Here is an 18,462-nt window from a genome sequence, read left to right on the forward strand (position 1 = left end):
TAAACCACACTCGCTCCTCTTGTCCCAGCAGTGATAGTAAGATCCCTGCTTTCTTGCACTGTGAAGCTCTCTGGGATCTTACAATCAATAATAATATTGATACTAATACTAAAGTGCAGTGAACTGTCAAAAAAAAAAATGTTCATACACTTTGCGAAACATGAAAGTCAAATGTTTTGCCCTAATGAGTGTAGCTGTGTAAAATAAATATTCTCAGCCACTTCAAACAGTCAATGTGCATTTTCACTTAGACAGTGTTGTACTCTAGAATCTTTCTATGACATAATTGATCATTCCCCTGGTTGTACCTATAATACTACAAAAAATTTAGGCTGCAAGAAAGTTGGGTTAGGCTACATAGGTATGGTATTCTGACCATCGGTATCCCGACCCAACCCAATCCATCTAATTCTACTAAGAAAATGAACCCAAATAAGGGAAGTTTTTTAACTCAAACTTTGTTCTTCCAGTTCTCAGAATATATTCATGCCCAGGTTGAAGCTGGGAAAGGAAAACTAGCCCCAGGCTTTGATGCTGCCAAGATTATTGAGAACATGTTCAAGAATCAGGATCGAAATGAAGATGGCAAGATCACAGAAGCAGAGTTTAAATTAAAAGACCAAGAGGATAAAGAGAGACATGATGAACTGTAACTAACAGTTTGGTGGAGATTGTGTCTGCATGCACTGTGAAAGCATTACACTTGTGTGGATGATGTGTTTGTGGGAAAATAAAACTCTGTGCTTTTATATATGTGAGAATATGGGCGCAAAATCGAACATTCAAGGAATACTGAGAAGAATACCAGTTGGATCTCAAATTCTAGTTTTCAAACAAGAATTTCTGAAAAGAATTCGGTATGTTAAACGACAGGTTTCCTTTTTGCTGCTTAAAAACACAAAACATTGATTTTGCTTCCTTGAGATCCTCCATAGATATTATATAACTATACAAAATGTGGCCTTCTCAGGAAATCTCAGACAGTACTTTAATGTTGGGTCACTTAACTAGCCATGTGATTTACCTTCCTACAAACACTAGGCATGTATGGGAGGTTTACTATGACTCTCGCTCATCTTTGTTAAATGAAAAATGTTTATTCCCCCCAGTGACATTAGGTGCTGACAATCAGTGTTAAGTCAGGTAAATTTAGCTTTTGGTTTCAATTTCGTCCAAGCAAACATCACGTTTTTCTCTCACCATTACATTTCCTGCCTCTCATATAAACTGACACTGCACTGATCAGGAAAACTGCCCTGCTGGTAACTGGCTTCAGATGACATACTGAGCCCACAATGCTTCAAGACACAACAGTTTTTCAGTGGCTTTCTAGTGATGCCTCATATAGGGGTCTATGTACTAAGCCTTGAAGAGAGATTAAGTGGATGGAGCTCTTGTCAGTTTTCAACCACAGCCTGTAACAAGACAGGAGCTGATTGGTTGGTCTCCATCAGATTTCTCTCTCTCTCCAAGACTTAGTACATAGACCCCATAATCTTTTTAAAATGGCGAAGTGAGACAAGTACAAAAAGGAACATGTTTGACATAAGTAATATATGAAGATGGTAAACCAATAAACATGTAATTTAACTAGAAATAATGTACGGGGCTCCACATGCAACATTTATAGGACCACTTTAACACGTTTAGTAAATACGTGTGAATAAATCAATTGAATACAAGTTGACCAATGTTAATGTGATACCAATCACAAATATAAATGTAACAGGAGCTTATCAGAAAATAATTGAAAAAGTTTTCTTTAAAAAGGAAGGCATTTTTCCATGTATAAAAAGGTTCAGTAATCTAACTGAAGCAAATGCATACTAATGTTTGTTTTATATGGCTGATGACAACTAACAAAAGCTGTCACATATCTCCAATTTCGTGAAGATATTAGAATAACAACACATTTGTCTATGTGATATGTAGCTTTGACATGATGCTTCTTGAATTTTGTGTCAACTCTACTTCTAAAGCATGTTGGAGGCGATTGATTTGTTTATTTGGACAGCAATAATATATGGGCAACCGACAGAGCAATTCATTTGTTCCGGGCACCCATTAATTGTTGCGCCCAAAAGCATTGGGTTCAACCTCATAAAAGCATCTAAAGTACTGGTTATGGCACCCAAAACAAGGACTTTTCGCACATTTCTACACGTTACCCTAAGGAGTAAGGAGGCTGCTAGCGGAAATCCCGGCGCCTGCGGCACTCGCACCCAATCAGAGCAAGAATTAATTTCTCCATCTGAAGCCCATTACTGAGCGGCACGCAAACAAAGCAATTAAATCACCCCCTTAGTGTCTATTTCTATATATAAATCCTGTGAACATTCTGTTTCACGATACTGACTGTACATGTTTTTTCAATAAGTAAATGGCATTAAGTAGTAACAGGATCAGATGCACCTGGAGGACCTTGTCATTGTAGTCATTAAAGCAGGGTGACCACATCAATCAGACGGTGTGATGTATCGTATACTGCGTCCTCGTACACACTGCACGATCTGCCGTGTGATGAATCGATATATCGTTACATGCTTAATGTAACTACACCATGTCATATGTTGCATCTTCCCACCTGATGAATTGTGTACTACACGATGAACGAGCAGTGGTCACAAGTACCATGATTGTACGACTAATCATGTAGTGTGTACCCAGCTTTTGCAAAAAAATAAATAAAACTTCTTTTTTTTCTCTAAATGCTGAGGTACAGCAGACTTGTATCACTGTTTATGACAATGTTTACACATAGGAGAGAGAGCTTGCAATGCAGACCTAAGCTAGCTAATTTTATCAATGTGATTTTTTAAGAACAAATGCTAAGTTATTTCATAACATCAGCTGCCACTGCATCTATTGCACAGAAGTAGTATAAGCAGAGTTGCAGTAATTCCAGTATAATGCCAGGTACACACTTGAGCGACGTTCAAGGACACCCTGGACATCGTATGATTGCCAGTACACACTACAGAGTTGTAATGAAGGACGGAACCATCACTCGTTCAATCCTACATTAATATGCACGGCGCTGCATGCCATATCGTCCGGTTGGCCCTGCAGCACGGCCAACCAATTGATAATGTATACGACAGCAGGAGTGCACAAATCAGGCATATACACTGAGCGATATCTCGTTCCGATTTGTCAAAATCGGTACGACATTGCTCCACTGTTGTCCCAGCTTAAGAAATTCTACAGTTCCTGTACCTACTTTCATTTTTCTCAATGATTTTTATTAGATTTTTAAAATGTTGGTGCCTTGTAATTATAGTTGCAATAACTCCAAGTGAACTTGTATTTTAAAACTTTAATATATTTAAATATATATATTTGGATATTTTATGCTCCAGTTGTACAATATCAGCTTTTGCATTGATTAGGTCCATGTTGGTTGATCTGTGTAAATTTAGAGCCCAATTCTATGATAACAGAAGTGTATTGTTGTGTGATATGAATTCATGGGAAACACACCCTGATCTAGCATCATGTGTTGTTAACAAGGCTGCTTAATTACTGATCCAGGTCTGACAATGAGGGTAAAATTTACTAAAGTGAGAGTTTTCAGAAGTGGAGATGTTGCCCATAGCAATCAATCAGATTCTACTTAACATTTAACTAGCACCTTCTAGAAGATAATAGCTGGAATCTGATTGGTTGCTATGGACAACATCTCCACTTCTAAGCACTCTCACTTTAGTAAATTTACCCCTGAGTGTGGAACACTCACAGATATAAAACCTATAGCTAGGATTGTTTTCAGAGTAGACCTGATGTTCAAAAAAAAGGTGAAATAGTACAATTCACTCAAAATACTGTTTTTGGAGATTAGTTTCACTTTAAAAAGAATAGAGGACAATACGTAAAGTAAGGATTTCATCATTACATGTGTTAATATATGCATTTGTTTAACTACACAGATTGATAAGTTTTGTTGACCCATTTGTATTTTCATGCATTTTTATTTTAATGTCTATGAAGTATTTAATTTGTTTACTGAAGACTGTTACTAGTACCAAGTTTTATCCACAATTCCTGGTTTTTGGTTTGTATGTCAGTTACCTAAATCTTTGTATAATTAACAGTATTTTCATTATTTTTTTAAACATTCTGTCCATTACTTGGTTGAAATATTAACTCAATTATATAAAATGTTGTGAGCAGGAAGATCATTTTTTTTTTATAAATAAAGTACTGAAACTGCACTTTACTTTGTTATACATTTTCACAAACAGCAGTTATATTGCTCTATAGCCAAAATTGCATTTTGTTTAACCCATTATTGTAGTTTTTGAAATAATTATAAATTATAATAATGCCCTTTTTAATACATTTGCTAGTAGACAGGTCTGGAAGGGGGTCCCAATTCTGTCAAGGGTTCTAACTCAATAGTGATCAGTGGTGGGGCTTACCTGGCAGAAAAAGACAACATGAATGAATACGAGCATCCCGTGATTGGCTCATCCAATCTCTTGACCAATTTGTATAAATAATGGAAATTGGCTGGGGATATCTATCAGTCTTGTTATTATGCTTTACATTATCTGCATTGTTCTGGAAAGTTATTTTATCACTCAAAATGAAGATTTCAACAGATTACAGACTCCTGAGAGGTTAGAAAAATAGTTTGGAAATAGAATTGGAACCTGTTTTATTGCATTTGCTGCTTACAAAGGAACAAAAAGGTGGAGTTAATGAAGTTCACAAACCTCTTTCTTGGTCTTCTTTTTCACCACCCTGGGTACCCTGCAGCTACAAAAGAGAACTATCATATATTATATGGCACTAAAAAACAAAAATATGGGAAGTTTTTTTCCCACCATGATCCGGTCCAAAGTTACTTTTGTGCACGACGCTACAAAATGTAGACTATATATCTGCTTTTCTCAGAGGACTACTGTAAGGTTCCCCCCCCCCTCCCCCCCCCTCCCCCCCCCAAAAAAGGAATACATTGTTGTCATTGTTTTAACACAACTTGCTGAAATAGAAGCCTAGAATAAAGTGTCTGATTTTTCCTACCGGTTGATAAAACGTCTCTCAGTAGGGCTAGAGTATGTGTGCCCAGATCCCATAATAGGAGAGTTAATCTCAGCCAAACAACACTGAAAAACTGGGTTCTTTAGTATTGTTTGGAATATCCCAACCATTATATAAGTAGATTTTGCTCTGGAAGCTGCAGCATGGTTTTGGCCACATTACTGCAATTTTCCATAAGATACAATGACCTCGTGGCCAGGAAACCAGAAAAGAACTCTGGCTAATTTGCTCTGACAACCTGGCAACAGATCAGTACACAGAACTACATGGTGCAGTCAGCCTTAGCATACACTGGTGTACTGGTGGCAGGCAGAAAAAGGCATAACAAGAATTTATTTGTGTACTATACCATGTTTAAAGGTGTCCATACACGGTGCGATATAGCAGCCGATCCGACGGATTGATACAATTTCGCTGCTATATCATACCGTGTATGGGCATGATATCGACCAGTGTGTGCACCCGTGGGGTCGTACTTCACACCTCCAGATCTTACTGCAGGTTCAGTTGATCTGGGGATGCGATGTGCAATCCCCTGCAGCACTATGCGGGAGGGGGGTGCCGGCATATTGGGTGGTCGGCCACCCGATCACACCGTGTGTGGGGACTGTCTGATATGTTTGCCGTCAGATCACCCGTTGCGTGCTAAGGTGCATATCGCACAGTTTATGGGCAGCTTAAGACACACTGTAAGACTATAAGATGTGCTGCATGATGAATATAGTAAATCACTGCCAAGTAAAAAAGAAAATATTAATTTTCAATATTAAAAAATGGCCCAAAAGCAATGTTAAAATGAAATATACTTTTATAGCGGGTACTGGTGGAACTTTTAATACATAAAAACACTAGAAACAGAACTTTTAAACATGCACATTATTTGGCCTTCAATAAACATATATACTAGTACAAAACACAACAACTAAAAGCGTATATGAAAATATAGATATAATTTCAAATCTTTACATTTTTCACATGTAGGATGAAATTTATTATATAATGGTGGCTTATGTCATTTTATTGCATTCAGGTGTTCCATGTAGGCTGAAGGCAATGAGTGTATCGCAAATAGAGGCAAAACTTGAAGGTATAATATAGCAGCACAGTGCAGAAAATAAAGTGCTCTGAAATTCCAAAATATTTCTATTAAATATATTTAAATAAAAGAAAATTAATTTAATTCAGAAAATGAAGATTTAAAAAATGGAATCCCCCTCTCACTGGGAATAACAGTTGCCATTAGTCTTCCTCATCGTTCAATGGAAAGAAAAGGTTCTTCTACAGTGCAAGTTACAGGATCTTCTGTAGGATGGAGTTCGCTACATCCAGACTTTCATCCTTCACTAAAACTATATCGTAAGAGTCCATATACTTTTCTAACAATTCTTCAACCTGCAGAATGAAAGAGAATTGCAAGGGATTTATTAGTCATACCTCAAATTGTCCATTAAGAAAACATACACAAATCACTAACATCTTATTCTCTTTATGGTGGTTGTAGTAGGAAATCTTAAATATTATTTCCTAACACCTCACAGAGGGAAACTTAGCTAAGATACTGGTCGCAAAGCGCCTTCACCCGACAGTTCAGGAGGCACTTCGTGGCCCGTCTAAATTAAATTCCCTGTTTGTTTCTTACTCCTGGAGAACCCAGACAGTTTGGCCACTAGATGGCTCTACTCTGTTGATTTAATTTAGTAGAACAAGCAATACAGCGCCTGCAGGCATATACATTACTTTGTACACAATACGTTATGTATAAATGTTTTACTTAAAGGGGAACTATCACTATTTTTTATTCAATTTTTTTATGCTACATATTTGTAAAATGCAAAGTATCAGGAGTGGCCATCTACATTCTACTGGTGAGGAAGTGTGGTAATACAAGGTAGTAATAGCTTTAACGCTCATAGAAGTAATATTTCTAACAATGTGGTTCAGCGGAATTGATCCTTTCTACTATACTCAATAACGTGGCAATTTAAAGGATAAAAAACAAAAGAAAAAGATTTTTGTAATATTCAAAAAGTATGGAAAAAAGTGTTTCATGTATGCAATTGTGGAATTAATTATGCAGTTTTCCCCTATTACCTGTTTACAGCTCAGCTCAAGCTCAACAATAGAATATAGGGCCAGTTATACTAGAAGCATCCTGCTCTTTTCCTTGAAACTATGGTGGAGATTTACTAAGGGGATTTTTTTATATGTGGTTTGCAAAGTGCTGAACACATCAGATGTGGTTTTCATATCAAAACTGCAGGATTATATATTTTGCGGTTTCTATAATGGAAATCCAGAATAGATGCAATCTGGCATTTTGCAAACAAAGGTGTACTGTGCCATACCCAACAGGTTTAAAATATGAGGGTTAGTAAATCTCTCCCTATGCCTTTGTCATGTCATCTATTTGCTGGAAGAACCAACAGTACAAAGGACAGGAAGACCTAGCCACAGATGTATATATTTTTATATTTTGAAAATACCATATATGGATGCCCGACATGAGGAGATCCCGACTGGGGTACGCAAGTATACTAACCCTCGCTTAGTGGTGCCTAACCCTAACCTCCCCCCTTAGTGCCTAACCCTAACCCCCCAATCCCCTGGGGGGGGATCTAAACCAAACAACCCCCTCCCCGCACCCTAAACCTCCCTGGGGGTTCCTATACCTACCCTCCCCTCGGTGGTGCCTAACCCTCCCTCCTAGGGGTGCATAACCCTATTCTCCCCCCAAAACTTAACGCTAACCCCGCTAGACTCCCTAATACTAACCCTCCCCCCCTGCGGCTAACGCTAAGGGCGCTCCGGACTGGCGTCATCAGCGTTGGTGTCGGTATTTCGACGCCTGTTACATCCCTTTGCGGGATTCCGCTGTCAGCATTGAGATCATCACTACATCCTAGATTTACCACATAACAGCTTTCACAGACTTTCACATTTCTTTACCTTATCATTAAGGAATCCTATTTTGAGGATATTTTCCACATTTGGCACTCCGTCAGCCATAGTTAAGTCTCCTAATGAGTCGCCCAACAAAATTATGTTACTGTTATCCTTCAAATGGGTGAAATACTCTGTACTCCTCAAGGCTCCATCATGTTTGTTGTAAACATGTATTAATTCTCCCTTGAAAGCCTTCACAACACCCTGAAGAAAGCCAAAATACCAGTGTTAAGATTTAAATTTAATAATTGTCATAATTTGAATCACTACTATGTAGGACAGCAAACAGATGTGTGTTACATAGGTTTTTACTAGTAAGAAACACATTTTGTGCTTACCATGGTGTCTGTCACTGGTGTGATAAAGTGACAGGACCCCCCCACTTGTGTCATGTCACTCATTTTTAAATGAAATATAAACTCTTATGAAGAAAACACATATATAGATGACCATTAGAATTGAATAAGGACTTGTTACTACTCTATGCGGAATAATGCATATTGTAGAGACACTAGAAGTCAACAAGCATCTCTGACCATAGAGGAGCATGAGCAAACAGAGTGCTTTCCTATAGGTCACACATCCAGTGACTTAGAATAGCAATAATAATGTATAATAGTGGTTGCATTATTTCATATAATACACAGGATTTTCTAATTAAAAGTTATGAAATTAGAATTTACCAATTATAATTGGTTACATCAGAATGATTTATACAGACACATTAATATCACTTTTAAGTAAATGAAAAATGTTTAAGTTCCAAGTGAAATTAAAGTGCATCAAAAAGTACATATATTAAATAAACTTTTTATACAATATGGTCTCCTCCCAGTACAGGATTATCAGCATCTGAATATGTCACAATTGGAAAGATTTGCCCTGTAAAGCTGCATGTGAGATCAGGCCGAGCGGCAAGGTCATTACCTAATGTGACCACCACTGGGTATGTGACCATTACAGACTGATGTCATCACTGAGATGCTCACCGAGCATCAGCACCACACAGGCCAAAGTTACTACTATCTCTGTCATGGTCTGAACACATTTTCTGCCAGCCCAAAGCAACTCTGAGCAATTTGGATGAGAATTGATGGTCACTGTTATCATATTTTCGATATTAATTGTTTTCAATTGATTTAATTTACAGAGTACATAGGAAATTGTACTTTTTTCTGTTAAATCATACCTATAGTGCTTTGACACTATTGGTTCCACAAACCCCTTGTAAATGGGATTTTAACATAAAACCTTTATAATCGCCTATTTATAGTAAGTGTCAGGTACGGGTATTGACAATTAGGAGAGATTTTGCCACCTTTCTGGGACACTGAGACGAGAAAAAGGCCTAAGAGTTATTACAGCACGTTCACTAGTCTATTTGAGAACCAAATTATTTGTGCCCAGCACAAAAAATATATTATCATTATTATCTACGTAACAGGGCTTTCCAAACTACAGACACCAGGTAGCCAATGTGCCTAAACAATTACAGTCAGGGTCTACATTTTAGGAGCCATTTCTTTTAGTGATCTTCCCTTGCTTCTATAATGATTCCTAGATTTCACTGTGTGGCTCTGGCTTTCTGCATTATATTGTCCACCCTTGCTGCTACTATAAGTAAATGGCGAAACCAGCAGAAATGTTGGACTATGTAACAACAAAGCAGAACAGCTAAACTTACATTTTCATCAAAATCCATAAAGTTGGAGACCACTTTAACATTGGGGTGGTAGACCCCACACTGACGTATGGCTTCTTCTAGTACATCGCCCAGCCCTGCTGAAAATATGAACACAGGTATATTGTGTTCATTTAGCTTATCAAAGAAAGTCTCATAACCATCCCTGTAAGATAAAAGAAAAATATTGTTTCATCGGTGTTACTTAATTCTGTTTCAAAACACTTTATTAATGCAACCCCAAATCACACTTACAGATCGTGCCACTGAACATTTTAAATAGCTATCAGGCAGAATACTGATGCAATCATGTTTTACTTGTTTAAATCTATATAACAATCTGCTAAAGGCTGTCTAGTCTCAGTCAAGTGAAATGCGTTAGCCAGAGTGTGGCCTTCTTAATGGCTCCCTCTGCGGGGGAGAAGGGGACTAGGTGAGGCCAGGGTTCGGCTGAAAGAAGGAGCAGCTGAGGTCTGTGCAAAGGGGAGAGGAGGAGAGAGAGACCCATGGGACATTAGGTCCAATATGCTACTATAACTACATATAATGAAAAGACGCTTACTTGAGCATGATGTCAGAGTCCCTTACGACCTCTGCCAGTTGATCTTTCTGCAAACGCTGATCAATTAATAACGTGTGTGACTTTGTGTACCTGAGGTAACAAACGTAAGTGTTAAGATGCGGTTCACCAAACAGTTAATTTTATATTATGAACATTTATTACACTGAGTGGCCAAATTACTATGAACACCAGACTATTTTATTCAAAGTAACTATTCTGCAGATAATGCTGATGTAGGATGTCTTAATCTGTATAAGAATGGGAAGGCGAAGATATGCAGAGACTAATGAAGAGCATCACTCATGAAGTAATGGGTAAACAATGCTATCTGACGGACTTTGAACATGGAATGATTGTTGGCCACTGGATACTCGGGTGGATTGGAGAATGAACAGATTTGTTCAGTCCCACAGGCAACAGTGCAAGATCTTAACTAGGGGGTATGAGTGGTGCTGTCGCACAAGGCTGGGGGGGTCGCAACGTCCCTAGCCTGCGGCACCCTGCAGCCAGCTGCCCCAAGTGTCCCCGGAGCATGGCGGCACTGCACTTCCTAGAGCCGGAGACCCCACTCACTAGGCGTGACATCATGATGTAACAGGTTTAGGGGATGGCCCAGGGCGCACTGCCACCCTGTTACGGCTCTGCAACAGGGCATGAAATTACGGATAATCTGAATCAGGAACCCATTTAGATGGGCTCTGAAGGAACAGTACACCACACATTACATCATATGGGCTACAGAAGCAGAAGCCCTGTCCGTACGCCATTGCTATCTGCAGCAAATGGTGAAACATCTCCAGTTTGCTCAGGAATACAGGAACTGGACAGTAAATGATTGGAAATCGGTCATAGGATCTGAGGAATCACATTTTCAATTACACTGTGCAGATGGGTAGGGTGAGCATTTAGACAGGGGCGTTGAGAGGAGGAAGGCAGGGCAGGTACTTGTTACCCGGGTAACGATCGCCACCACTGCTCTGCCCACTACCGCTGGCAAGTGCCCTCTCGCTGGCCTAGGTGCTGCTGTGGCTGCGCTGCTATACAGGTGCAGCAGGCCTTAGTGAGGAGAGAGAAGAAATGTTACAGGTTGGGCGATCGTACTGATCTTCCCCCAATGGCCTGGAGCCAACCTAGGCGTGACCACATCTCTCTGATTTGGCCATGCCCCCTCCCAGTACCCATGCCATCAGAGCTCTCAATGGAACTGGATATGGAGACAACAGCATGGATCCATCTTGCATCGTCACAATTCTTCATGCTGGCGGACACAACATTATAGACATATAGTTCATTGCATTTGGGTTACATACCAACAGTTGCTAGAATCCATGCCTAGAAGAATTGAAGCCATATTAAGGGCAAAATGTACCTCATAAAGTACTAACCTGGTGCTTATAATAATTTGGCCACTCCATGTACAGCACTAGCATCCTCTGCAGATATTAGACTGAGATGTCATTAATTCAGCCGCTAAATTTAAACCCACAATTTTTCAAAAAGGAAAACAAGGTTTGTTTTAACTTTTGAAATCTAGCAGCTACACCGCTGACATCTCACAGCTACTATCACTTATATCCCAAGATGCTAAACAGTGGTAAAGGATTCTACTTGTAACAACAATCTACATTTTATCTGTAGTGTGTTTAAGTGGAACCACTATATAGCAGATACAGCTAGACCACCTGATGTTTCAAAGAGCAATTGGTTATATAAATACTCTTCTGTACTCTCAGAAGGCACAAAAAAAGGCAACATGCTGTTTTACAAGTGTACCCAATGCTTCAGTAGTACAGAAGAACATTTATCATAGCCATCAATAACATTCTAGCTTTGTCCATCATGGGTTGGACAACATTAACTGTGTCTGATGTAAACTACAAGTTTTGTAAAATAATGGGTATGGGGCTTACAGAACATCTCTGTAGTCAAGTGTTTGATTACAAAACAATAGGTTACAATCTGTGTATTATGTAGTAACTGATCTTCAGTGAATATTTTCTCCCAATATACCTGTAATTGTCAACCATTGTGATGTTGTCCAGAGTTCATTTATTTTATGGACAGATCCTTGCAGGGCTGCCATGATAGATTCCGGGGCCCAGCAGAAATGAAACAGCAGGTCCCAACGGAAAGGATATGATATACCGCCGGCCACATGGAGCAGAGTGCGAAGCAGCGGAAGCCCGACAGCGCTGGAAATCCCGATCGTGGATAGGTAAGTATCCACTAACCTAACCCCCCTAACCCTAACCCTCCTTAGGGGTGCCTAACCCTAATCCCCCCTCTAAGTGCCTAACCCTAACCACCCCCTTCCCCGCTACCTAAACCTAAGTCCCCCGGGGGGTGCCTAACCCTAAGTCCCCCCCCCCAGGGGTGCCTAACCTTAACCCTCCCTCCCCCTAGCCTAACCCTAACCCTCCCGGGGGGGTGCCTAACCCTAAGTCCCCCCAGGAGCCCTAAACCTAACCCTCCCCCCCCCGCGGTGCCCGGCATCACTACGATCGTGATGCCGGGCGCCGGTCTCCAGGCGTCGGGGAAATGCGGGCGTCTACATCTAGACGCCCGGCATTTCACCCTTGCCGGGATAAGACAGTCGGGAAGCCGGCTCCCGGTATATAGGCAGTCGGCGTCCCGATTGCTTCCCCGTCCCAACACTCCCACCTTTTCTTCCCACACCCCCTCCCAATTTTCCTCTGCATAACATTTGGCTCCCCCCAGCTTTCTCGTCAGTCTATTGCTGTAAAATGCAGCGACTGTCACTGGAATAAAGATTGATAGGGTAGGAAGTTGGTTGTGTGTGTGTCAGACTTACCATTCAATCATGTATGGCTGCTTTTCTTTGATTGTAAGGTTTGGGTCAATTTCAATTGCATAGTATTTTTCTTTCAGTTTATATAACTAAAAGAAACAAAAGGCGTTTGCACATTACACATAACAACTATAATAATATAAATATTTGTTCATACACCCAAATGCATATTATTGTAAGAAAGCATGTGGTCGTTTACTGCCTCAATGTATGCCCACAAGATGTGTACATAGGTGCCACTTTTGAACAGGTGAAAAGAAGAGAGACAATGCTCAAATACACGGGAGGTACTTGAAATCCCGGCTGTCGGGATGCCGGTGCTTAGAATCCTGGTGCCGGCATCCCAAAGGTAAATTATGGGGTTAGACGCTGAGGGGGAAGTTAGGGTTAGACACTAGGGGAGGGTTAAAGTTAGGCACTAGAGGAGGGTTAGGTTTAGGCACTAGGGGGAGAGTTAGGTTTAGGGTGCAGGAAGGGAGGGATAGGATACTTACGACAGGTGTTGGTATCCTAACCCTGTCAGGATGCCGGTGTCAGGATTCTAACCGCTGGGATGACGAGCACCAGCATCCCGTTCTCAACCCAAAAAATGGTGAATGTAGGAGATACAGATAGAGAGAAGCTGGTATCTAATCATCAAATATATCCCCTAACAGTAAAGAAGGATATCACATTCCTACTCAGAAATGGTAACAGTGCACAGGGGGTCTACAAACCTTTTTTCGACATTCATCAGTTACATATTTGCAGTTATCAATAACATCTGTGAATAAAAAGTAAAAGTTTAGAGGAAATATTTGTATATGATAATTGGTGTTACTTTACTATGAATCAGATGTGTACAAAAGCACAATGGTCTACTTCCCTTCAGTTTTAAATCATGAAGCACATTATTTTTGTTTACAGAAAGGGGCCACAAATGTAGTGTAGATTTTACTGCACAAGCACTAGTCATTGGGAGTCCAAACATAGAACAGACATGTAACATGAATATTAACGAATAAGGTAATAGACAAGAAATCAGAATGGCGCTATCGATAAGCTGCTGGTTCAAGGAGGGTGTCAATCCCCTAATATGTGGAATCAATAGAATAAATGAGTGAACCTGCACTATAGTCCCGTAGTAACAAAGACTGTGTAGCTACATAAGTAGATAATCATTATTATCAATTGTTTAATATTAGCACATCTACAGATTTCTTCTGGTTTCTACAGATCTCTTAAGTCAATCTTTTATGAGAATATTTATTCCATTAGGATTCATTATTGGTGTTAGTATGATCCTATAGAATTGGATCGTAAAGTTATGTGGATAAAATTATATACATCTTCCATTTATATTAAATTGGGGGATTATTAGAATGATCTATGTGACTATATGATTGAACTTATATCACGTGATTTCACAAAAGTTTTTGCGATCACGTGACTCTGTGCACATCACGTGATCGAACATAGTCGATAAGAAGACGCATATATCAAGTGTCACTTACCAAGTTGAATTAAGCCAACAAGCTGCTGTCTCTCCACCCGTGTGTATATACATCACGTGATAGATAAGACACAATAGAGTCGGCAGACTGGGACTATTTTACTCACATAATTTGACGCGATTGTTTACATCACGTGATTAGCAACGATCACATCACCCACTGATAGGTTGGACTGAGTCACGTGGTTTTAGACACATACACCATGTGACCAGATACAGACGATTATTCACATAGAACAAGTATGTATCCCTCTCTTGTTTTCTATATGTATATATTTTAACTTCAATTAATACTATTAGCAGTGTGTATATACGAACTTATGATGTCATTAAAGGGTTGAATCGTTTAAGTATACGGCTGGATTGATTAGATGACCATTTGCAGCACAGCTGCTGCTCATTTGCATTTCAACAGGGGTATTTAAACTCAACTTCTACTAAGGGGACTATGCTATTGAGGAAGCTGTGGGCTCTCCACAGCAAAACGCGCTAGAATCCCACTAACATTGCTCTTTCCAATTGAGCACCTCATTGCGGATTTCCAGACCGGCACTTTCCTTCACACTCCAGCGGGATCACCCGAAATCCACACCTTCTGAGGGCTTGCAACCGACTCATTAGGATGTGATTATGCTCGAAACTAGCTGGTAAATATAATCTTACAGAGCTGGACATTATTCCGGATTCCACTATTGAGGACAAACAAGTATTGATATACTGACCAATGGTATATGGATTTAGACTTTTAATATCACATTTATGAACTTCTACTATCAATTCTCCTATCTGGATTATTTTGTCTTTCTTTTAATGTTTTGATTTTATTATTTTTATTGATGTTGTGAAACACAACAATAAATGAATAGGTATTATCTTCAATCCAGAAGGTATACAGTTTTAATTTTGATCAATCTACCATTTGCCAATGCATTGTAATATTATATGATATTGATTTGTGTTTGTTTAGGAATATATATGATTTATAGATAGACCCATATATATGAATATTAATGAATAAGATACTCACTGTGACAAGTGGGACAACTCTTTCCGTTGTGCGAAAATCTGCTTAAGGTCATATCAAAATCTGTTATAACCTTAAAAAAAAACACATAACTATTACAGCAAGTTTTGATTCTACAAGCCTAGAATGAGACATGGTGCCCAACTATTATACTGTGTTTTATAACAGTCCTCAAGGGTGAACTGAATGGTGATCAGACGTCAGGTGACATGTCATATAAACAGCCACTCTTCATGTCTTAGATGGCCATGGCACGTCTGGCGTTCAGCAGTGATTTACACTAATGATCAAATCATTCAGGTTTTGACACAGTTTTAACACTACTATTGCTGCAAATGGTGCAAGTAAACTTTTGTGAATTATGACTAATGTAATACAATCATTCCTTGGTACTAAGGCACCCCACGTGCCATTTTGTTTTTACATTCTAATTAAGGCCCCCACAGCTATTTAAATGCTGTAAAGAACAGGCTTGTAATATTTCACCAGTGCTTTGATGACATTTTTTATATATATTTTAAAGAAAACAAAAGTTAACAAAACAGCTGCATGAATTGGCCCATAAGATGTTGTGCATGTGTTCTAATCGCTCTCAATTAGCATTTTCTTTGCGAGAAGCCAAATAGGTTGATTTGTAAGAGTCCATCTATGGAACGTCCACAAAGCACCCAGGTAGAATGTTAGGTTACTCTCCCTTCCCTATCACTGACATTTGCCTGATATGTTGGAGATGTCTAGCTGTAAACCAAGATCAATAATCTGTATATATTTTATATAATCCTTATTACAGCCTCCTCACGCCAGTAATTATACAGGACGTGGAAAGAAATACTACATTGTCATCTCTTTAATTATGCTCTTTTGGAATAAGGGCCATTACATCAAGCAAATCATGATCACAAACATTCTCTGCAATGCTATTAGCGTCTGTTTTAGTAAGGAGTTTAGTATATCCAATATACCTGCAGTCTGGCCGCACCACCTTTTATTAACCCACATATTATTTCTTCTACTCTTGCCGGGTCCTTTATGTGGACTGTTTTCTTTTGAAACTCTGGCATCTGAAACAGTAAAAACATTTAATTGTTACTTACTACACACAAAAGTAAAACATATCCACATATATATTTCAAAAGGGTAAAAAAATATGTAGTTGAAAGATGCATTATTAAACCAAATGTAAAAGTAACATGTAATACAAAATATATCCCCATTGAAGAATTTAAGTTAGTTCATTTAAATATGTCCCCTCAGCAGCAGATTAAAAAAGAATAATAAAGAAAAAAAAAACATTTTAAGGACAACAATAAAAGAGTTCTAGTATAACATACCTTTGTTAACTCTTTATTCGAGGTCCATAGGGTCCACAGGAATTACCTTGGGGTATGTGGTTGGAGTGATCCAGGCACCAAAACAGTTACAAGCTTTAGCTCCCAGGATGCACTGGGTCCCCCTCCATATATACCCGCCCCTGGCTACAGGCACTTAGTTTGTTACCAAGCCCAAGGCAGGAAAGATCAGAAGGAAGGACAATTGTACCACAGAAACGCTCTAAGAAGAGGGAATCATAAAAATACAAAAGAAAAAGATTAACCAATAACACCAGGTGCGTTAGGGTGGGTTCCTTGTGGACTCTATGGACCTCGAAGAAAAATAGTTAACAAAGGTATGTTATACCATAACTCTTATTTTCTTCCTCGGGGTCCATAGGGTCCACAGGAATTACCTTGGGGGATGTCCCAAAGCAGCTCCCTTAATGGTTGGGAAGCTCCTGTTTAGCATAAAGAAGAAAGACGCCCAAAGGAAGCATCCTGAGAGGCAAAAGTATCAAATGTGTAAAACTTGAGTAAAGTGTGGACGGAAGACCATGTGGCTGCTTTGCACAATTGTTCAGCAGAAGCACCACGACGAAACGCCCATGATGGTCCCACAGATCGAGTAGAATGTGCTGTCACTGTGTTTGGAAGAGAGAGATCAGTATGTGTGTAAGCTTGAGAAGTAGTACAGCATACGCAGCCAGCGAGCCAAAGTCTGTTTGCTTGCTGGCCAACCTCGCTTGTGAAACCCATATAACACAAAGAGCGAATCTGATTTCCTGATGGAGTTGGTACGATCCACGTAAATACGAAGGGCTCGAACCACATCAAGGGAAACTTCACATTTAGACAGGTCTGAAGACTGAAAGGCCAGAACTACAATCTCTTCATTTAATGGAAACGGGAAGCCACCCGCCTTAGTACGGAGGACAGCTCTATTTTGATGAAAAATCAAACATGGAGAGCAACAGGATAGAGCTGCCAAGTCAGAAACTCTGCGAGCCGAGGCGACAGCTGGGAGAAAAAGTGTCTTCGCTGTCAACCATCTTAAGTCCACCGTATCCAAGAGTTCAAAGGGAGCCGTCTGCAATGCCCTGAGAACCGAAGTCAAATCCCACGGTGCCGCTGGAGGGACAAACGGAGGTTGCAGCCGGAGAACCCCATGCAGGAATGTTCTGACATCCGGCAGAGGGGCAATTCTGCATTGGAACAAAACTGACAATGCAGAAACCTGAACTCTCAAGGTAGCCAGGAAGAGACCTAAATCTAATCCCACCTGAAGAAAAGCAAGTATTCTTAAGACCTTGAAAATCTTAGGGTCATATTTTCTGTGAGAACACCAAAGAAAAAATAATGCAAAATTCTGTGATAGATGCGGGTGGAAGCAGGCTTCCTTGCCCTCAGCATCGTCTGAATCACAGAGGTCGAAAAACCCTTGGCCTTCAAGACGGCAGACTCAATAGCCATGCCGTTAAAGCCAGCCTAGGTAAATCCTGATATAGGCAGGGACCCTGCACCTCCAGATCCGGCCGTAGAGGCAGTGGAAGTGGACTGTCTACGGATAGACATGTCAGATCGGAAAACCAATGCTT

The 18,462-nt window shown here is 39.8% G+C and overlaps 2 protein-coding genes across 8 annotated transcripts in view; one reads left to right on the forward strand and one right to left on the reverse strand.

Moving 5' to 3' along the window:
* The window catches only part of FKBP9 (FKBP prolyl isomerase 9), a 63,784-nt gene extending 59,617 nt beyond the window's left edge, over positions 1–4,167 (forward strand). For both annotated transcript variants that reach the window (XM_088464364.1, XM_088464374.1), the window contains exon 10: positions 471–4,167. In XM_088464364.1, the coding sequence (XP_088320490.1) occupies positions 471–653 (183 nt within the window). In that variant the 3' untranslated portion in view covers positions 654–4,167. The remainder of the gene's footprint in view (positions 1–470) is intronic.
* Positions 4,168–5,833: 1,666 nt separating this feature from the next.
* The window catches only part of NT5C3A (5'-nucleotidase, cytosolic IIIA), a 69,141-nt gene continuing 56,512 nt past the window's right edge, over positions 5,834–18,462 (reverse strand). For all 6 annotated transcript variants that reach the window (XM_088464396.1, XM_088464391.1, XM_088464387.1 and 3 more), the window contains 8 exons: positions 16,517–16,615; positions 15,558–15,627; positions 13,755–13,801; positions 13,042–13,127; positions 10,230–10,319; positions 9,671–9,833; positions 7,990–8,190; positions 5,834–6,435 (listed from right to left, as the gene is read on the reverse strand). In XM_088464396.1, coding sequence (XP_088320522.1) covers positions 6,334–6,435; positions 7,990–8,190; positions 9,671–9,833; positions 10,230–10,319; positions 13,042–13,127; positions 13,755–13,801; positions 15,558–15,627; positions 16,517–16,615 — 858 coding nt within the window. In that variant the 3' untranslated portion in view covers positions 5,834–6,333. The remainder of the gene's footprint in view (positions 6,436–7,989; positions 8,191–9,670; positions 9,834–10,229; positions 10,320–13,041; positions 13,128–13,754; positions 13,802–15,557; positions 15,628–16,516; positions 16,616–18,462) is intronic.

The sequence above is a fragment of the Taudactylus pleione genome, unplaced genomic scaffold (genome assembly GCF_031769625.1).
Source record: "Taudactylus pleione unplaced genomic scaffold, aTauple2 ptg000054l, whole genome shotgun sequence".
Taxonomy (NCBI): domain Eukaryota; kingdom Metazoa; phylum Chordata; class Amphibia; order Anura; family Myobatrachidae; genus Taudactylus; species Taudactylus pleione.